The 21,078-nt window shown below is 49.8% G+C and overlaps 1 protein-coding gene across 3 annotated transcripts in view; it reads left to right on the top strand.

Annotated features, from left to right (window-relative positions):
• Window positions 1-21,078, top strand: part of LOC8025851 (5-oxoprolinase) — a 240,122-nt gene that overhangs the window by 151,776 nt on the left and 67,268 nt on the right. For all 3 annotated transcript variants that reach the window (XM_029972619.4, XM_042292107.1, XM_042292106.1), the window contains exons 19-22: window positions 6,862-6,962; window positions 7,021-7,057; window positions 14,491-14,601; window positions 14,728-14,829. In XM_029972619.4, coding sequence (XP_029828479.2) covers window positions 6,862-6,962; window positions 7,021-7,057; window positions 14,491-14,601; window positions 14,728-14,829 — 351 coding nt within the window. The remainder of the gene's footprint in view (window positions 1-6,861; window positions 6,963-7,020; window positions 7,058-14,490; window positions 14,602-14,727; window positions 14,830-21,078) is intronic.

Here is a 21,078-nt window from a genome sequence, read left to right as displayed (position 1 = left end):
CAAAGGTAGAGACTTTGATAGCACCATTTCTTATACTATCTAAAAAGTTTCTATTAGTTTTGGGGTTTTTTTTTTTACTTTATAACTTGTTAATTAGAAGGGCTACACTTGGGCAAGCGTGATGATAATTTTCCACCTTTGGATTGCCATAGCTGTTTGTGTGTTTGAAATTAGATCATAAGCAAGAAATATTAGAGCTTGAAAAACAATGTATTAAGATATCTTATTTGTATTGTTGTTAGGGGTGCGCTAATATTGACACTTTTGAATATGAATCGGATATGACTATAGAAGAAAACTGACTTTGAATATTAAATTGAATACAGAGTATGTGTGCAGTAAGTAGGTACTAAGGGAGGGCGCTACCTGGGAATGTCAACATCTGAACCGCTCTTCCCATCGGCATGAAATTTGCATGTTGTGTTTGTAACCATGGAGAAGGGGGGCATGGAAATTTTCAGCCTGGTGAACCAATTTTATGACGTACTATCTCCCCGGAACAAAGTAAAGCATAGGTTGGCATGGAATCTGCTCGATGAATATCGTCGAGAAATAGCGTACGTTGATAACCACTTATGTTTCTGGTGGAATGCATACTGGAATATTTGTTGCCAGTTACTACGAAAAGAAATTTCACAAAAGATGCATTTTTCAGCTGAAGAAAACAAATGAATAAAAAACATTTATTGAGTTTTGCAAATTAAAATTTTTCATAATAAAGGAACATGAAAGTGCAAAATTTAAGTTCATAATAACCGGCTTCATGAAATCTAATTTTATATAGTCGCAAAGGGTACGGAGGAGGAGGAGGGGCATGCCCTCCTCTCCGTACCCTCCCCTCCTTCTCCTCAAGAGCTGTGCTCTCATTTGGCGTCTCATTTTTTTTGTACCATGTGTTACGGTCTCGACATTGAAGACGGGGGCAGCCGAGAGAAGGTTAGGAAAGGACGTTTAATATACGTCAGGCTGGTATGGCTACCGAGAAAAGAGCTCTAAGTCACGCGGATCGTGGAGCGCTCTTGGGGTACTCTTCGTCGTCTTCGAGGACGGCGCTAACATTCGGCCATCCTAGCAATCAAGTGCCCTCACTTGATGTTTCTTCAGAACTTTCTTCACTGTCCATATCGAATGTGTTGAGTCGTTTCAGCTTATCGACGGGAACTGTTGGAAGTATAATAACGTTGAGTCCGCTGGTGGCCAGGTATGTCCTCGATGCGATAGGTGTCGTTGGGAAGTCGCTTTGTGACTACGTACGGACCTTTGTATTTCTCCTGCAACTTGCGGGATTCTCCTATCGACGTCGGTTCTCGCTGAACCACAACAATATCTCCCGGTTCAAACGTTACAGCATGTCGTCGCTTCTGGTTGTAGCGACACTTCTGCCTCTCTTGATCAAGTCGGATGGCTTGGATAGCTGCCTTCCTTCTATTTGACATCTCCTCGCTAGTTTTAGTAGACAGGTCGCACAAAGCGTCATCGAGGTGATCGCCATTCAAGCTTCTTGACTCGAAGTTGAACAACAATCTGAACGGTGTGCTGTCTATTGCTTTGTGGTACGTGTTGTTCAGGCTCCACTGAACAAGGTCAGCAACCTCATCCCAGATCTCCTCACCTTTGTCCTTTGTCAAAGTGGCAATCGCTGGAGTGATCGTCCTGTTGAAACGCTCGACTTGACCATTCGCACGCGGTGTGGCTGTTGAAGTCAAAATGTGAATGATGCCAGAGTTTTCACAGTACTTCTTGAATGTCGTGCTAGTGTACGCCACTCCTCGGTCCGTGATTACTCGCGTCGGCGGTCCAAAAAGTCCAACGATGTGTCGCAGGCATCGCGTAGTCGCTTGGCCTCCTGTGTTCTTAACAGGTGTGAGTATCACAAACTTTGTGAACCCGTCCACAGCTACAATCAGGTACGTATTCCCGTGTCTGGATCTTGGAAACGGTCCCAAGTGGTCCAGATGGAGTGTGTGAAACGGAACACCGACCTTGTCGATGGAATGAAGCATGCCAGGTTTCTTTCCTGTTGGCGTCTTATTATAGAGGCACTCTGCGCATGAGGCGACGTATCTCCGTACATAGCGCTTTATTCCTGCGAACCAGTATTTCTCCTGGATCCGTTTGATTGTCTTTTCCGTCCCCACATGCCCCAGATCATCATGGGAACGTCACACAACCTGCCAACGCAGTGGTTTCGGAACAAGCCACAGTAGCCTTGATGAGTCTTCATCAATGTTTCGGAAGACAACATTCCTCTGGAGTTTATACTCGGAGTGGATGCGGCGCTCCTCGGCCGAGGACGCAGGTTTCTCCAGAACCTCTTTGATGTGTTTCACATCGGCGTCCAGTAGTTGCACGGCAACCAATCAGTCATCCGTTTCTTCCATCGCTGTAGCGTAGATATGGAGTCCTTCGCACGCCTCCATTTCTTCCGCTGGTCCAGTCGGAGACCTACTCAACGCATCAACATGCTGCATAGACGCTGAATCTCTGTGAATAACCGTGAAGGTGAATTCTTGCAACCGCAACCACCAGTGTGCCACTCGGGGTATGAGTTCACGTTTGCTCATCGTTCCCCGTAGGGCGCTGCAGTCCGTGGCAACGTTGAAATCGATTCCAAGAAGATAAGTCCTGAGTCGTTCCAACGTCCACACCACGGCGAGTGCTTCCAGCTCGTATGAATGATAACGTCCCTCTGACGTTTGGCGACTTACGTAAATCACGGGGTGGAAGTGGCCATCACTCTGTTTTTAGAAGTAGCATGCCCCCCAACCCCTTTTTGCTTGCGTCTGTGTGAACTTCCGTCGGGGCTTCATGGTTGTACAGGGCCAACACAGGGTGTTCCTGCAAGCGCAGCTTTAGGACACTGAATGCGGTGTCCTGCTCTGTGGTCCACTCCCAAGGTGCGTCTTTCTTTAGAAGCTTCGTTAATGACTGTGCGAGAGTTGCCAAATTCTTGACAAACCGTCTGAAGTAACTGACCAGTCCAACAAACTGTCGGACTTCGTGCACTCAGGACGGCGTTGGAAAGTCAATTGGAGCCTTCACTTTGTAGTCGCTGGGTCTGAGTCCAGTCGCTCCGATCTCGAAGCCCAGATACGTGACTTTCTCTGCATTTGCTTACACGAAGCGTAAGGTTCGCAGCTCGTAGAACCTGGAAGACCTGCTCGAGATGAGCAAGACCCTCATTAAATCGGTGGAAGGGATAAGAACGTCGTCCATGTACGCTAGGGCGACACCATATCGCAACGGTCCCAATACGGCATTCATCATACGTTGAAAGACCGAACGGGATTTTTAAGAACTCGTAATGTTCGTCAGGCGTCACGAAAGCAGTCTTAGCTCGGGACTCATTAGCCATTGGAACTTGGTAGTAGCCCGATGCCAGATCAAGCGTCGTAAAGCAGTAGTTTCCCTGGAGTCGGTCCAGCTGATCTTCGATAAGAGGTAGAGGATACTTATCCTTCTTAGTAATCGCATTCAGCGCTCTGTAGTCAACACAAAGTCGTTCCTCTCCAGTTTTCTTTTTTACGACAAGTAGTGGGCTCGCATACTCGGATGATGAGTCGCGGACAACACCTGCTTCTTTCAGTTCTTCTACGGCCTTGTTTACTCGAGTGCGTTGGTCGTAGGACAGCCGGTATGGACGAAAAGATACTGGTTTTGCCCCAGGAACAGTCTCGATATTCATCTCTGTCGCACTCGTAGAGCCAAGCTCGAAGACGTTGAGGGCAAAGCAGTCACGGTACTCGTTAATGAACTCTAGCAGCCTGTCAAATTCTTCAGCAGTCACCTGAGGCCCCTTTCGTATATCCTCCGCCTTAATCGGTTCCAACATATCCGTCGTCTTTCGCTGGCACGTAGTCTCAATTGTTCCTGAACACCAGGATCCTCTGGCTGCAACTTCTGCTTTCGAAATATGGAGGTCGGACTTCGATACATTCAAAATAGGCAAAACAGTGCTGCCGCCTTCCGAGACGTCGATTACGCAAGCAGGCAGACAGTGTTCCCTGCCCTCTTGCGTTCGAAATTGTGCGTCAACGAGGACGTGTCCTGTGGCGGATTCCTTGGTCGTCAGACGAACAATTCCCACGTAGTCTGGTGGAATCACGACAGACTCCTTGGCCCAGAGCGTGACAGAACGTGGCGGAAGATCAGGAACTTGAACGAATCGAAGCTGGTCATCTTCATCAGCAAAGCTGCCGTTCTCTTCAGAAATGCGAAGTGTGTTCCTTCTTCGCACGATCGTGACATGTGGTTGCTCAGTAAATGGCTTTCCAACGAGAAGCGGAATCGCTTGCGCTTCACTTGGAACAATGTAGATTGGAACGCGGGCTGTAGCTTGGTCCACTGTGATGCTTGCTTCCGTCATTCCACACGGCAGAACTTGACCGGAACCGTAGCCCGCAATCTTGCATCTTCGGGACGGCTCGTTATAGCTGATTCCCAAATCGTCGGCATCTATCTTGCGCAACGTAACGCACTGACTGCCAAGGTCAACGTAAGCTCGAATGGGCTTCCCGTCTACCAGAGCATCTTGAAAGTACTTCTCGTTTCGTGCATTCACTTCCTGTTTATCTTCAATGTGATGACTTTTGACGTTCGTACTACCTTTGGCGCTTGCTCTGCAGTCCGCTGTTTTATGTCCTATCCGTTGACATTTGCTGCAGCGTTCTCGCTTCTGTGGTTTACTGCAGTTTGCAGATATATGTCCGTATTCGTCGCAGTTAAAACAGCGCGGCTCACCGCTAGAGTTGAAGGCCGGTTTTCGTTTAACAACTCTTTGGGTGGATCGGTGATTCGATGGGACTGTCTTGACAGTCGCCGAAACGGTCGCCACATCTGACCGATGGGACGCTTCCTCAATGACGGCGAGTCGGTCGTCCAAACATTTTAGACATTCCAGCAGAGCCTCCGGTGTCGGGAATTTGACAACGCTGAGACTTCGAACGAGAGATTCGTCATTGAGGCCGGTTATGACATAATCCACGATCTGATCTTCAGGAAGTTGACAGAGTCGAGCTAGGCTGACTTTTTCATGAAAGTACTGCTCGACAGTTTCGTTTGCCAATTTCCATCTCGCTTCCATCTCTTGGTGCCGGCGCTGTAAGCATGTGACGGGTGGAAAAGCTTTCTTCAGCTCCGCCTTCCATTCAAGCCACGAGCGCTGGACACTGACGAGGCCGTCGTACCATGTTTTAGCGATTCCTTCCAGTTTCGTCAGAGCAAAACACGACGTCTGTCGCTCGTTCCATGAGTATATCACAGAGAGTTCGTCGACTTTTCTTATCCAATGTTCGATGGTCTGCGCTGGATTCGTCACGGGGTTGAACACTGGTACCAGCTTACCAGAGTCTGTCGGTGGTCTTGCGTCATTCGTGGGCTGAGCTGTGGAACGTAGCAGGTCAGCCAAGCCCGTGATTGCTCCTCGCACAGCGGCTTGTACGGCCTCGTGTACAAGAGAATTAAGTCCAGGAAGGTCGCCTGTCGGTACTTTCATTCCAGTCTGAATTGCCGGAGGGACGATCGATGGGCTCGTGACCGATGTTCCTTGTCCTTGATTACTGGTGTCGGAGAGTTCAGGATTTCCAGCTGCCACACTACCTTGGCTCGTGGTCGCGCCATCGCGCCAAGGCCTGTGCTCCCTGCTCCAGTAGTAACGGTGACTGGAAGTCGAAGAGGGCCCGCTGCCGCAGTCTGTCGGGTCCGGTTCCGTTCGCTGCGCCGCTGACCTTCCTCGTTCGGTTCAGCCATGTCGAGGTTTCGTTTGGCGCCGCTGTGCCAAGTCGTAGCCGCAGGATTCGATCCGAAGTGGGCCATGTTCGCTGGCTATCCCACTTCTGAGATGTTACGGTCTCGACATTGAAGACGGGGGCGGCCGAGAGAAGGTTAGGAAAGGACGTTTAATATACGTCAGGCAGGTATGGCTACCGAGAAAAGAACTCTAAGTCACGCGGATTGTGGAGCGCTCTTGGGGTACTCTTCGTCGTCTTTGGGGACGGCGCTAACACATGTATGAACAGTGTGACTGTGGCTTTAGGGTTCGTACTCCTGACGGCACGATTATAGGATTATCGAATGTGAACGCAACAACCTTGATGGTACGTGTAACAAGCAATACGGAAGCTCGAAGACATCCTGTTCATGAAATCTACACCCTCAAAATTGGCGGTCTGAAGTTGCTCTTATTTTCGTCGATAAAACTGGAATAATATGACCTAAGCGGCTATGATCCTACTAAAACATTGTGGTGCCCGATAGGCCAGGGGTTCTCAAACCTTTTGGTCTCACGGAACCCCAGGAAGCCTCAAAAACGGCCGCGGAACCCTCCCCCTCCCCCTCCCCCCCCCCCCCCCCCCAAATTTGCCGACCGAAAAGCAACAGATGCACAATTGTAGGCAATTTTGCTTGTGTTGCTTCCCATATATCCTCACCATATCAATCGCAATGTCAGTACAAAGTGAGATGAAGGCGCTTTTGCATGGTCCTGCTGCGCAGCCTGCGGCTTGGGGGGGGGGGGTTGCAATTTGGGTGTTTGCGGAACCCATGAGACCAGCTCATGGAACCCCTGTGTTCCCCGGAACCCAGTTTGAGAACCCCTGCGTTAGGCCAATCGTGGCTTGCCACAGCGACCCTTCTGCCCCATCATTCCAGGGTTGCTCCTGTCTAAAGATTAATTGCGCACCCCCCTCCCCCCTTCTGGTAGAATGAGTTTGCCTCCCCCACCTCGGGAAAAAGTTCTGCAGGAGCCCACAATTAGACACTCATTGGAGACACGTTGTAGGCACTGTACCTGTACCCCTCGTGTGCCCCACCTTGTACGTTTGTGGGCAGTGTGTCATGGGCGCATGGTGGCAACCACCGCAGGTGAACCAGCCGGCCCGGGAGAAGATTGGTCTGGAGCTAGACGCAGTGCGCCTGTCGCTCTTCTCGCACCGGTTCATGAGCATAGCCGAGCAGATGGGCAAGTGAGTGTGTTCCCGCAGGGGCACGCCGCAGGCACTCAAGCAAGTTTTTTGGCCGCAGGATCTTGCAGAGGACCGCCATCTCCACAAACATCAAGGTAAATTGAAAGGTCTTTCGGCCTCTTTTGTTTCGGCCTAGAGGGGACGGCCGCTGGTAAATTAAGGCTGTTGAAGGTAAATTAAGGCTGTTGAAGATGTGGAGTCTCGTGCTGAGACAGTGTTTTGTTTAGCTTCCGCTAGCGCGAAAGAATGAGCTTAACCCCTTCGAGGTCTCGTGTTTAAAAAATTAAAGACGTTTACAATTCTCTGTGATGTCCTCCTCTCCCTCTCCTCGTCCTCTTCTGCTCCCATCCCATTTAGCGGGAAATGTTCGCTGAATTTCCCTCTGAATTTAGCGGGGAAATTTTTCTGCCAAATTGATATTTCTTTATTTAACTCTTGAGGAGAGTTTGGTCACCCCTAAATATTCGCTAAATATCTTCTAAATAACCTCCGCTAAATATCTTCTACCGGAATGGCTCAAGTACCAGCTCTATTATGCATTAATATATAGCAAGGTCCGCTACTGCCTTCTTGTCGGGGGTCACACAACAAAGACAAATATGACAGTAGTTGTCAGAAAAAAGCTATTCACTTAATAGATAACACTGAATATGACACACACACCACTCCGCTTTTCGATAAATCTAGAATACTGGAATTTGATAAACTATACAGTTTTAGACTTGCACTCTACATTTTCCAGGACCAGTCTTCAAGAGGCAACCTATCCATCACTCTGCACTTGACCTGACCACCATTATAATGCGTAATGAGGAGTATGTACTGTCAAAAATGAGGACTAACATGGGCTCACAACACTTGCATATCAAGCTCCAAGCTTTCTTGACACATAGTCATCTCCATACACTCATTACATCTGGTATCTCGCTAAACAAATACAAGATAATATGGAAAAAAACTGATGATAGCCATGGATAACTGAAATAGTAAATTTTGTATATTGCTTTTAGCAGCTGCTTGACGCTGTTGCTCTGTTTATTCTTACGTGTTTTGATTTTCTTTTTTCGCTTTATTGAAGCATTTTTGAATGTATGATATTCACTCGCCTGTCGATAGAGTTTATATAAAATATTCTGTTATTTCATTTACTTAGTGGCACGGTGCCGCAGACATAATGTAATGTCTAAACAAGCTGAAATGAAATAAATCAAACAAACTTACTACCAACGCACTCCAGTTCGTCAACCATAAAGAAATTGCTATGTTTTGCTAAGTTCAGAAGAAACAAATTCCGGATATAGCAAACATATTTCCCATTAACATTGGCTTCGTTATAACTGGGCTTGACTATTGCAAGAATTGGTTACTTTGGTCTGTATTGGAAGTTACAAGCCCAAAGGGGATCAATGCAGAAAATGAGCTGTCAAAATGGTGGGCCAACTGTGGTGTGGCCCGGATGTTTTTGCCAGTTTCCACGGGTAGCATAACCCATAGTAAGCGATATTGTCACGGGTGGTGACCAATAAACAAGAAATAAACAGAAATAAATGAACGTTTAATGTGGCGAACTTGTGCCAAAAATAAAGAAGGAAACAGAAGAAAGCAGAGCATCACGGGCGTCGAAGTCGGCGCGTCAGCAGAATCGAGCGCTGGGGCGAGACTGACTCGACTAGGTCGCGGGCGGCCTCTTATCAAGAGTGAGTCACTATCTCGAAGATTCGGCGGAGAAAGTTCGAGTGTAGTGCGCTCAGGGCGAGAATGAACACGCACTTTCTAGAACAAGAAAGCAGGAATAAAGGATGGAAGTTGCACCTGGAACAAGAATAAACGAGAACGTTCTAGAGCTCCGTGACCGAGTGTTGATTTCCCGGCACCAGCGCGCGGCATTATCCCCCCCTTTAAAAGTGCATCGTCCCGATGCAGCACAAACGGAAAACAAACAAAAAAAAACAAAAGGACAGCAGAATTGCGAGCCGCAGTTCACAGCTCACAGTTCACTCGTCGACGAGAGTGGAAAGCTCTATCGTTCGTAATACGGCTTGAGCCGGACGACGGGCACGACCTCGGGTCGCGGCTGACGTCTTGCAGATGGGCGCGTTCCGTCGGGTAGAACTTCGTAGTTCAGATCGCCGAGGCGTCGGATGATCTTGTAGGGTCCGAAATAGTGTTTCAGAAGCTTCTCGCTGAGACCGCGGCGCCGTATTGGTGTCCAAACCCATACCCGGTCTCCGGGTTGAAAGTGGACGTCTCGGTGACGAAGGTTATACCGGCGTGCATCGACTCGCTGTTGGTCTTGAATCTTGATTCTTGCCAGCTGTCGAGCTTCCTCCGCGCGCTGGGAGATCAGTTGAGCTTCGTCGTTGCCATCGTCGGCTGGCACGTGAGGCAGCATGGCGTCGCCATTGTGGTAACTGTCCGGCCGTGCACCAGTTGGAACGGTGTCATTCCCGTGGTTTCTTGAGCCGCTGTGTTGTACGCAAACGTGACGTACGGCAACACCTCGTCCCATGTCTTGTGCTCTACGTCGACGTACATGGAGATCATGTCGGCGATGGTCTTGTTGAGCTGCTCCGTTAGCCCGTTGGTCTGTGGGTGATAAGCGGTTGTTCGTCGATGGCTGGTATGACTGAGCCGAAGAACTTCTTGGGTCAGCTGTGCCATGAAGGATGACTCGCGATCTGTGATCAGCACTTCCGGGGCGCCGTGTCGAAGGAGAATGGATTCGACGAAAAACTTGGCGACTTCGACTGCTGTTCCCGATGACAGGGCTTTCGTCTCGGCGTATCGTGTAAGATAATCGGTCGCGACGATAATCCACCGATTTCCTTGCGTCGATGTTGGGAACGGCCCAAGCAAATCCATTCTGACCTGCTGGAAAGGCCTAGTCGGGGCAGGTATCGGCTGCAGGAGTCCTGCTGGCTTCGTCGGAGGCCTCTTACGTCGTTAGCACTCACGGCATGACCGTGTGTACAGGTGTACTGTTTTCGGGAGTCTCGGCCAGTCGTACTTGTCACGAATCCGGGCGAGCGTCCTGCTGTATCCAAGGTGTCCAGCTGTCGGGTCGTCATGGCAGGCTTGAAAGATTTCCTCTCGCAGGCTGGCCGGAACAACCAGCAGCCAGGTAGTGTTGCTCGTTCCGAAGTTCTTCTTGAAGAGCACGCCTCGCCGCAGAACGAAGCTTGGCAGGTCTCGGGCCAAGACTCGCGGAACTGAACTTCCTTGACCTTCGAGGTGGTCCATCACGGCGCGAAGTTCGAGTTCGTCTCGTTGAAGTGCTCCCATGTCAGTATCCGTAAGTGCTCCGAGAAAACGGGCGTCATCGTCGTCGTCGGTGCTGTCGGGTGAAGATTCGATTGGGGCCCTAGACAAACAATCGGCGTCATTATGCTTGCGGCCAGACTTATGCGCAATGGTTACGTCAAATTCTTGCAGTCGAAGGCTCCAGCGAGCGAGGCGTCCTGACGGGTCCTTAAGGTTGGCGAGCCAACAGAGAGCGTGGTGGTCCGTGACAACGCGGAACGGGATCCCGTACAGGTACGGACGGAACTTGGTTAACGCCCAGACGACAGCGAGACATTCCTTGTCGGTTGTTGAGTAATTTTTCTCTGCCTTGGACAGTGCCCAGCTTGCGTAAGCGATCGCCCTCTCTGCTCCGTCTTGTCTTTGGACGAGTACCGCGCCGAGTCCGGCGTTGCTGGCGTTTGTGTGAACTTCCGTTTCCGCTGATGGATCGAAGTGTCCGAGAATGGGGGGAGACTGGAGTCTTTCCTTCAGTTCGTTGAACGCCTGTTCTTGCTCCTCCCCCCACTGGAAGTTCACGTCGTCCTTCGTCAGATGTGTGAGCGGTGCAGAAATCTTGGCGAAATCGCGAACGAAACGCCTGTAGTATGCGCACAGCCCAAGAAATCTTCGCACGGCCTTCTTGTCTGATGGCTTCGGAAATTCGGCGACAGCGGATGTCTTTGCAGGGTCAGGACTTACACCTTGAGCACTCACGACATGGCCCAGGAATTTGAGCTCGCCATAAGCGAACCGACATTTTGACGGCTTCAGTCTCAGTCCGGCATTCTGGATAGCCTGTAGCACGGCTCGCAGGCGTCTCTGGTGCTCGTCAAAGTTGGTGGCGAATACCACAACGTCGTCGAGATAGACGAGACAACTTTGCCACTTCAAGCCGGAAAGAACGGTGTCCATTACGTGCTGGAACGTCGCCGGTGCTGTGCATAGTCCGAACGGCATAACTTTCAATTCGTACAGCCCGTGCGGCGTGACGAAGGCAGTCTTTTCACGATCTCGTTCGTCCACCTCGATCTGCCAGTACCCACTCTTCAGGTCCATCGACGAAAAGTATCGGGCGTGGCGCAGCCGGTCCAGGGTGTCGTCGATGCGTGGCAGCGGGTAGACGTCCTTTTTTGTTACGGCGTTAAGTCGGCGATAGTCCATGCAGAACCGAAGGGTCCCGTCTTTCTTTTTTACCAGGACTACCGGTGAAGCCCACGGACTCCTTGAGGGCTGAACAATGTCGTCATCGAGCATTTCTTGGACCTGCTTCTGGATGACTTCTCTCTCTTTGACAGAGACACGGTACGGCGACCGATGAACAGGAAGCGCGTTGTCTTCAGTGGCAATTCGGTGTTTCGCAACGGTCGTTTGGCGCACCTTTGACGACGTGGAGAAGCACTCGTTGAACTCGGCGAGTAGGTCACTGAGTTGTCGTTTTTGTGGGGTAGGCAGGGTTGGATCGATGTCAAACTGCGAAGGCGGCGTTGTCTTGGGTGGCCACGAAGAGAGGTCTTCCGATATTCCGGCGATTGCGGCTGAGTCCGGGAGTTCCTCGGCGTGACCCACGGCGGTGCCTTTCGTAAGGTGCTGGGTTTCCTATCGGAAGTTTGTTACGAGTGCGACAGTGTGTCCGTCTTGGAGCTCCGTGACGCCTCTTGCGATGCCGATCCCTCTTCCTAGAAGCAACTGGAGGCTTCCTTCGAGCAAAACGTCGCCGCAGAAAGTCTCATCGACCCCGACGGGTACGAAAACACTTGACCGCGGTGGTAAGTTCACGTGGTTTGCGAGGACTCGTACCGCGGATGACGTCGCTTTGGGGTCCTCCTGTGGTGGAGCAGGTTTTCGTAGCGTCAGCCGGTTGGCTCCGAGGTCGATGACGGCGCCATACTCGCAGAGAAAGTCCATTCCGAGGATAATGTCCCTCGAACAGTCTTGCAGAACGACGAACTTGACAGGGCACGTCTCACCGTGGATCTCGACGCGAGCAGTGTATCTCCCAACCGGCGTGATGAGGTGCCCTCCGGCAGTTCGTATTTGAGGTCCATCCCACGGCATCGTGACTTTTCGAAGACGGCGGGAGAGCCTCCCACTCAAGACTGAGTAGTCTGCTCCGGTGTCCACGAGTGCTGATGCGTCGTGGCCGTCGATAACAACGTTTAGGTTGTTGGACACCGATGCAGAAGCTTCGTTGCAATGCGTGGCGTCTGGAGAGTGGGAGCACTCCGTCGTTCTTGGAGGCTCTTTACGTCGGTCGTCTTCGGCAACTCCACCTCCAGGGGTTGCCGCGCCTAGTTTCCCCGGCGAGGAGCGAGGGGTGACAGGCTTTCACGTCGGGGTCGGTGCATCGGCGAAGCCGGAAGTCGTGGCGATGGCGACCGGAACTCTCGGCGGGAGGCAGGCTCGGGGGACTGAGGTCGTCGAAGGTACTCGTCGATCTCCCGAGGGCGTTCACCGTAACGGGGGCGTGGGTCATTCGTGTGGAACCCCCGCAGCCCGAGTCGCCGGTATGGGCATTGGCGGTAGGTGTGGTTCGCTTCCCCGCAGTGGAAACACAAAGGACGTCGGTCGGGTGTTCACCACACGTCGGTCTTCCGAGGTGCGCGGGGCTCCTGGCCGGCGTACTGGACCTGGTCGTCGCGGTGGCGGTCGTGCTGCGGCGCAGGAGATCGACGTCGGGGCGGAGCGACATAGGCTCGAGGAGGAGGTGGTGGCCTTCGGGCCACTGCGGCGTAGGTCAGGCTGGGCTCCTCGGGTGCTGCTACGATGACAGGAGTCTCCGCCTGGAAGGCTCGGTGGACCTCCTCTCGTACGACTTCGGCGAGTGAGAGAGAAGATGGGCTATCTGCAGCAGGTAGGATCTTGCGGAGCTCTTCCCGGACGATATCCCGGACGATCTCCAGGAGGTTGTCGACACCGTTGGTATTCGGGTTCAGTAGGGAAGCTGTGACGGTTGGAGCAGTAGGCGCGCCGGCGAGTCGGTGGTAGTGGCTTGCTCGGGCCGTCAGTGCGCGCTCGATGTTGGTGGCTTCACTGACGAAAGCATCGACGGTCGTCGGGGGATTCCGAACCAGGCCTCCGAAAATTTCTGCCTTGACGCCTCGCATGAGGATTCGAAGTTTCTTTTCCTCTGTGGCCTCCGGGTCGGCTCGGGCGCTTAGACGCAGGACATCCTCCACGAAGCCGGTGATGCTCTCGTTGGGGCCTTGAGTCCTGGTACGCAGTAAGTCTTCGGCTCTCTCTCGGCGGTGCTGGTTGACAAATGTCGCCTTCAGCTGGCTCTTGAAAATGTCCCAGGATGTCAATGAAGACTCGTGATTTTCGTACCAGCTTCTGGCAGTCCCCTCGAGCGAGAAATACACGTTTTGCAGCCGTTGCTCGTTGGTCCAGCTATTGTGGCGGGCGACGCGTTCGAATTGGTCGATCCAATCTTCAACGTCTTCGTGGAGTTCGCCGTGGAACGGAGCCGCTGTCCGAGGAGCGACGGGTAGGTAGACGATGGCAGGAGCGGCGGGGGTCTGCGACTGGTTGGCCATCGTCGGCTGCCTGGTCCTGGGTGGTAGAAGTCCGTATTCCGGGTTTAGCCCTTGGGTGCGGCGACTTGATCGAGTCTCGATCTGGTTTTCGTTGGGTCCTCGGGAGCTTGGGTTCGGACTTGTACTGCGGGAACACGGAGGGCTGCGCTGCACGGACATGCGGTACCCCGCACCTCCACCAGAATGTCACGGGTGGTGACCAATAAACAAGAAATAAACAGAAATAAATGAACGTTTAATGTGGCGAACTTGTGCCAAAAATAAAGAAGGAAGCAGAAGAAAGCAGAGCGTCGCGGGCGTCGAAGTCGGCGTGTCAGCAGAATCGAGCGCTGGGGCGAGACTGACTCGACTAGGTCGCGGGCGGCCTCTTATCAAGAGTGAGTCACTATCTCGAAGATTCGGCGGAGAAAGTTTGAGTGTAGCGCGCTCAGGGCGAGAATGAACACGCACTTTCTAGAACAAGAAAGCAGGAATAAAGGATGGAAGTTGCACCTGGAACAAGAATAAACGAGAACGTTCTAGAGCTCCGTGACCGAGCGTTGATTTCCCGGCACCAGCGCGCAGCAATATTGCCCACAGCTTCTATGCAGAATACCAACCAGTGAGTGTTTATTGGAGCAAAAGTACATGGACACAGTTCACATCCATGCTTTTTGTGCACGCTTGTCACTGCTGCCAGAGAGGACTGAGCACAGACTCGATGGGCCTTGCAGGAGCGGCTGGACTTCTCGTGCGCCTTGTTTGGGCCGGACGGGGGCCTGGTGTGCAACGCCCCGCACATTCCGGTCCACCTGGGAGCCATGCAGGAGGCTGTGCAGTACCAGGTAATACCTTTGTTGCAGGTTTCCTTCTTTTTTTTAAATCATACATTGTGTTCTGGCTTACAAAAGCAGTTTCTTGCTTGTGTGTGAGTGCGGACAGCCCTTGAGTTTGCCCTTGTCACTGTGCAGATGAAGGCACTTGGGGAGAACATCCTTCCCGGAGACGTCATCTTGTCGAACCACCCGCAGGCCGGAGGCAGTCACCTGCCTGACCTCACCGTCATCACTCCCGTAAGCGGGCTTCCCTCACTTGTGTGGACAACCTGTATTTTGGTCTTTTAACTGATTTTATGTTTTCTGGTGTACATTACTCTTGGAAGTGAAAATATGATACAAAAATCTTACCTCGCATAATGAACGCACCCCTCCAAATATGTGTCAGTTTTTCATTAAAAAAAAAGTGTGTTTAATGTGCGAGTAAATACAGTATATGCATATAGCAGGAATATTTCTAAATGCCCTTGATTAGGTATAGCCGGGCATCCATATAGGTTTAATTTGATATCAAATCCGTTGTTTACTTGCCGTTTTAATGTAGGCATTAAACTTTTGGAGGCAACAGTAAATAAATATAGTTAGGCTAAAATCTACTACTTATCTTAGAAATTAACATGTGGAAGCTTGGCTACAATCTTCACAAGTTCAGTGCTGGGTTTTCATTTAAGGGGGGACATGGCCCCGAATTACAGATTTTTCGCAAAAAAACACATTTTCAGAATTAATAATGAACACCCTCAAAAAGTTTTATCAGCGTGCGTTGACAAACAATGCCAAAAATAATCATTATTGACTCGCCGGTAACGAGCGCGAGGAGTGCCGTGCTTGGCTGAGCACGGAGAGAACCATGATAAGCATCAGTTTCGAAACACGATTGCTCCGCGGCTGCTAGGCCTAGCGTGGATCTGGTGGTCTCGTTCAAAGCATCGAAAACGAGCTTTCGAATTTACTTATTTATTTATTTCTTTACTCCTCCGTGCACGGGAGAGCGGACCAGAAAAAATGCTCGTTCTGGGGCAAGAATGCCGCTAAAAAAACCAACGGGCGCTGCTATTGGCTGAGGTTATGAAACCCGTGCTGCGAGTGGCTGTCCTTGGTCACGTGATTGCGCGTGGTTCGCGTTCAGAACACGTTTTTTCGCTGATCTGATCACTTTGCTCCGTTTCCCTTTGATCTTCCCTGCTTCTGTTTTCACTACGAAATGCCCGCAACTAAAGCTAATATGCGTAGAAACTTTGGTAGACGCTCTCGCTTCACAAAACCGAGAGGTCGCGGATCCCGCAAGTGCTCAGAAGCCCTGGAGTTGACTACGTCGCCCGCACAGTCAAGCTGCAGTTTGACTTAGTCGGAACCATTGGAGGATGCTTCTATGCCGCATTTTGCGAATGCTTCGTTCCCGGAGGAAGTCGATGATTTGACTACTTTCGAGCGGAAGATTCTGCTTTCGGAACGCAGCGAGGCCGAGCGTGAACCGATTGACGACAGCAATCCATCTCAATCGCTCGACGGACATTGTTTTGTGCACGTTTCAGCCGTGCAGACTCTGGTGAGCACCTTGTTGTGTCCCACTTGTTTGGTACGCAGATTCGAGTTGGCAGAAGATGGAACTGGAGCAAATTTGCAGTTTGTGATCGTCTGCAGTTCTTGTGGGGAGATCGCGAGGGCACCGCACTCCGCACCCGTGGGAACGACTCGGCAAAACGAACTCGCTGCGCTCCTCTGTGTTGTCGGTCGGGACTGCGGAATGAGCTTAAGAAGCTAAAAAACTTTTTTGGAGGCATGGGTGCACCACCGCTGATGCATCTTAAGACCTACCAGAACATAGCAGCCAAAAGGCATGACACGTCAATAGAAGCGGCAAGCGACGCGATGAAGGAGGCCGCAAAGGCTGTGAGAAAGATGCATGCAGTGGAGTCCCAAGGTGGAGTACAGGACGACAATGACAATCTTCTTGACGTCTGCGTCAGTTACGACGGCACATGGCAAAAGCGCGGCCACACGTCCCACTTTGGGGTCGGTGCAGTCATCGAACTCGAAACTGGCTTGGTCCTCGATTTCTCCCTGCAGAGCACCTATTGCCATGGCTGCAACCTCGGTCCCAAGAAAGATTTGAATGAATATCAAGCTTGGGCAAAGTCGCATGAGGAAGTCTGCCAGAAGAACTTTGAGGGCTCCTCTAACGCGATGGAAGTGCAAGCAGCTAACGACATCTTCAGCCGCTCAGTGGAACGGCACAACATGCAGTATGTGACAGTGCTCAGTGATGAGGTCAGTAAGGCTTTCAACCATGTTGCAAGCTTAGGCCTCTACGACAAGGTTATGCAGAAAGAAGACTGCGTCAGCCATGTGGCAAAGCGTATGTATGCTGGAATGGACAAGGTGAAAAAAACCAAGAAGGGGCTCGGAGGAAAAGGCAAGCTCACCAATGTTGTGATGAAGTGACTTACAAGCTTCTATGCAACCGCATTGAAGGGCAATGCTCCAGATGTTGTAAAGATGCAGAAGGGGGTCTTCTCAAGCTTATTTCACAGCTACTCGACTCACGCCGAGCCCCGGCACCAGGCATGTCCTCAGGGTGAAGACTCCTGGTGTCATTTCAAGCGCCACAAAGCCCTGGGAGCAGCTGGCAAGCCAAGTGCACCACGCCCACATCGGCCTGCCTTCTCAAGGGACATAGCAAAAGAGCTGGTGCTGCTGTACAACCGTCTGTCAGACAAGACCCTGCTGGCAAGATGCTGCAGGATGAGTACTCAAAATGCCCATGAATCCTACAATGCGCTCGTCTGGAAGAGGTGCCCAAAGACCGAGTTTGCATCCCTACGTACTGTTGAAACCGCTGCTGCAATGGCGGGCGGTTTTCGAGTTTAACCTGGGTCCGCAGGGCTTTGAGAGGGTGCTCGAGAAGATGGGCATGAAGCCTGGAAGCCACCATCTGGAGCACACGAGGAAGGCATTGGAGCTGAAGATCACGCAGGCCAAGGCAAAGGCGCTGGATACCCCGAAGACTGCCCACAAGCGAAGGAAGTTAGAAGCAGTAGCAGCAGAGCAGAAGAGAGTTGAGGAAGAAGGTGTCACCTATGCAGCTGGCAGATTCTAGTGACATTCAAAGTGCAAAAACATTAAAACAAATCCATCTTGAAACTTCAAACGCATTTATCTCAGCTTCACTTTTTAGTGTCAAATATCAGTTCAGGGAAGCTATCATTTCATAATCAAATTATGCGTTCAGATATATTTTAGTTTTTCTATATTGAAATTTTCTGGAGAACACGACTGTGAACTTACTTTCTGCATTTTTATGCTCTTTTGTTATGAAAAGTTTATATTTCTTTTAATCAAATGTACACCCAAAAAAAACTTTTTTCCATTTTTTTGGGGGGGGGGAATAAATTTGACAATTTTTTCAATTTCTTTTCATAGTCGTCTGGAGAAAGTATTCTGCTGTATGTTCCAGCAAAAAAACTGGCCATTTTCATTACCCTTTCTAAACGATAGCTTTCCTCAGCAGATACACTTTTTTTATTATGAACTTTTATGTAACTCATTGTGGGATAAATTTATAGCAGGGGTCTCAAACTCATGTGAGTGCGGGGGCCAGATAGCCCATCCCCCAAAGGTCGAGGGCCAACCTAGCGGGGGAGGGGGAGAGCAATTTTAACGGTCATGCTCTCTCTTTTTTTTTTAATCCCAGTGTACGTACCGACATCTTCAGTTTTGCTTTGTTTATAAGACTAATTTGGGCCCTTGCCTGATGTGATAACAAGAATTAAATGGGCACCGCTCCTACGAGAGCAACCACATTGCTGCTTTTGTTCACCAATTCACTCGGGAATTATTCAAGCTCTAGATTTCTTTAAAAAAAATAGGAAATCTCTTCATATGACAGTGCTTTGTTTCTAGGGGATTCTTGATAGCAGCAGTCTAAAACAATACTTGTCGTCGAATGGCGATTTTTTTTTAAGGCAAAAATCTCAAGTTCTTAGCTTTATCTTTGACCATTCCTCTGCTGAGCGAGAGTTTGTGCAGCCGAAGTGTGTCCTTGAGCGAAGTGCTCCCGCTTGCAGCCTAAAAGTGAAATTGTGGTACAGGTGACTAACGTGACAAAACTTGGGGAAGCAAAATATAAAAGAAGACACAAGGCAAATGAAAACAGAATGGTAACTGTGTGGACACGTTATAAGAGCAGAACTATGTTTCAAGCGGAAATAAATCTGCAACATGATGTCATTATGGCGCATGCCATTTCTTGCGCTGAAGGCATGCATGGGAACGAGGGCTCGCAGCCCGTTGCCTGCGGGCCGCGTCCCAGCGACTCACGGGCCGCATGCGACCCACGGGCTGCGTGTTTGAGACCCTTGATTTATAGGGTTGAAAATATCCACAGCACTTGTCCAGTGCTATGAGTACACCCTGCAAATGCCATGCAAATAAGACAAACAGTTCAAAAGTTAGCCTTCCGGAGTAGTGTTTCCTCTTATAAGCTTGTTGCAGATGTGAAAGGCGTAAAGAAACTTGTTGATATTTGGCCAGAACCAATATTCGCTTTGGACTTACTTCAAACTCAAAGTCCACTATTCACACATGCCTAGTGCTTTTATTTGAAACTGGACACGTGTGTCGGGGTGAGTATCTTGATTTGTCTAAAAAAATGTACATGTAGCCCCACTCCTGAATGAGCAAAGCCTCTCTTTAAGATATTTTAGAAAATTTATTTCGTTCCACAAAAATTCTTACATGGAGCAAGGTGAAATGCTACATTTCGGCTGCTTAATGTACCCAGTTCTTTTGGTTGTTATAAATGAGTTAAAAGGAAAATGACTAACAATAGGTTTTACACACAAACTATTTTGTTGTTTACATTAAATTTATTTTGTATAATTTATGCCATAAAAAGAATGCTAAACATTGCACCTTTGACGTTTTGGTGACAGATTTGCAGGGTTGTAAGGTACCTGGGCACAAGTAACTTCAAATTGGTAACTAGGAACCTTTATTGCACCTAAGGTACAAACCTTGGTAGTTTTATTTCTCTGTATCTGTACCTGTATCTTAAGGGGAAGTATTGACGCGCTAAGGTGAAGCCAACGGCACATTCAGTCGGAGATAATGAACATCGGGATAAATTCAGGTATTCTCATTCCCCCCCAGAACGAATGCGTTAATTTTTACTGTGTCACACGGCACGCGATAGTTGACCATGCACCGCTTCGCGGGCGCTACCGAAAAGAAGTAACGAAATATGTTCCTCGTTACTCGCAAATAAAAGTGACGCATTTCTGCTCCTACGTAACCTCAAAATGAAAGTAACATGTTGAATAAACCTGAGACTGGGGCAGAAATGAACATATAAGTCGAAGAAACAGAAAAGGACAGGACAACGTCTCAAACTCAGCTACCAGGTTTATTTAGTCCGCCTTCTTATATAGCCCACAATCCTCCACCACCAACGCAGAGGGGCAACCTCTAATGGGTCCAAACGCCAAACCTTCCAATACACAATGTAGTACTATGAACGACCTTTATGCGGATTCACAAAGGTAACTCTATAATTTCCCCCCAAAAATTAACAAAAGGATCAGTACCTATTTAATTCTAATAAAGGTTCACAAAGAAATAATGTCCTCTCCACCAAAAAAAAGAAAAAATCTTTATGCCAGCAATGAAGGGCTGGCACACACTAAATCTAAAAAGAGGCAAAGGTGTTCAGTACATACATCCCAATCACAAAAAAAAAAAAAAAAAATTATGTTTTTAGAAAGTTTTGGGTATTTTAGCGAACTGCAACGAAGCCTGACTTAAGAAATTACCTAGAGATTTTATCTGCACCGTCTTCCTTACTAACACGTACAGTAACATGTTACAGGTAACAATAAAAATTAATGCACGTTACTTTGGCATTACTTCATTCGTACGATAAGGCATCGCCATCTCGGTAGCTCGTTCACGACCCTTTAATAGTTTTTTCCTCTCTGCCGAAGGCACGTTTTCTTCTCCTATTGCAGGAGGCTTTGAAGGTCAGAAAGGTCGTTAACTTCCGGCAAGGGTCGATGCATTACACGAAACTTGGGCCCCACAATGTCCTAATGCCGAGCGGCACGGTTGAGAGAGAGGTGCGCACTACACTGCCTCAAACTCGTGCGCCGAGAAAAGGAGGGAGAGGAGAAGACGAGAGCGCGGGGATGTTGAAACACCGAGCTTTGGTTGGAATGATGAGTGGGTAGACCTGAAGCTAGCTGCCTTTATCTTCACTGCACGAGAGTGTGGCTCAAAATGGCAGACGTGTGCGTTGTGGCATCGCACTTGCGAGACACTAAAAAGACGCCCCGGCGACATGTCTCGTGCCATTGGTAGCAAATAGAATGGTGACGTGCGTGCTCGTGAAAATAAGGTCAAGGGAGGCTTCTCCATCAAGAACCCATGGTGTGTGAATGCAACGCTTATGCACGAGGATTTTGTCGCCATCGCCGTGACAGTAGTACTGTG

This window comes from Ixodes scapularis, unplaced genomic scaffold, assembly GCF_016920785.2.
Source record: "Ixodes scapularis isolate PalLabHiFi unplaced genomic scaffold, ASM1692078v2 PGA_scaffold2__306_contigs__length_199485367, whole genome shotgun sequence".
In the NCBI taxonomy this organism is placed as follows: domain Eukaryota; kingdom Metazoa; phylum Arthropoda; class Arachnida; order Ixodida; family Ixodidae; genus Ixodes; species Ixodes scapularis.
Note: the sequence above shows the minus strand (reverse complement) of the source record. Positions and strands in the feature narration are given on the sequence as shown.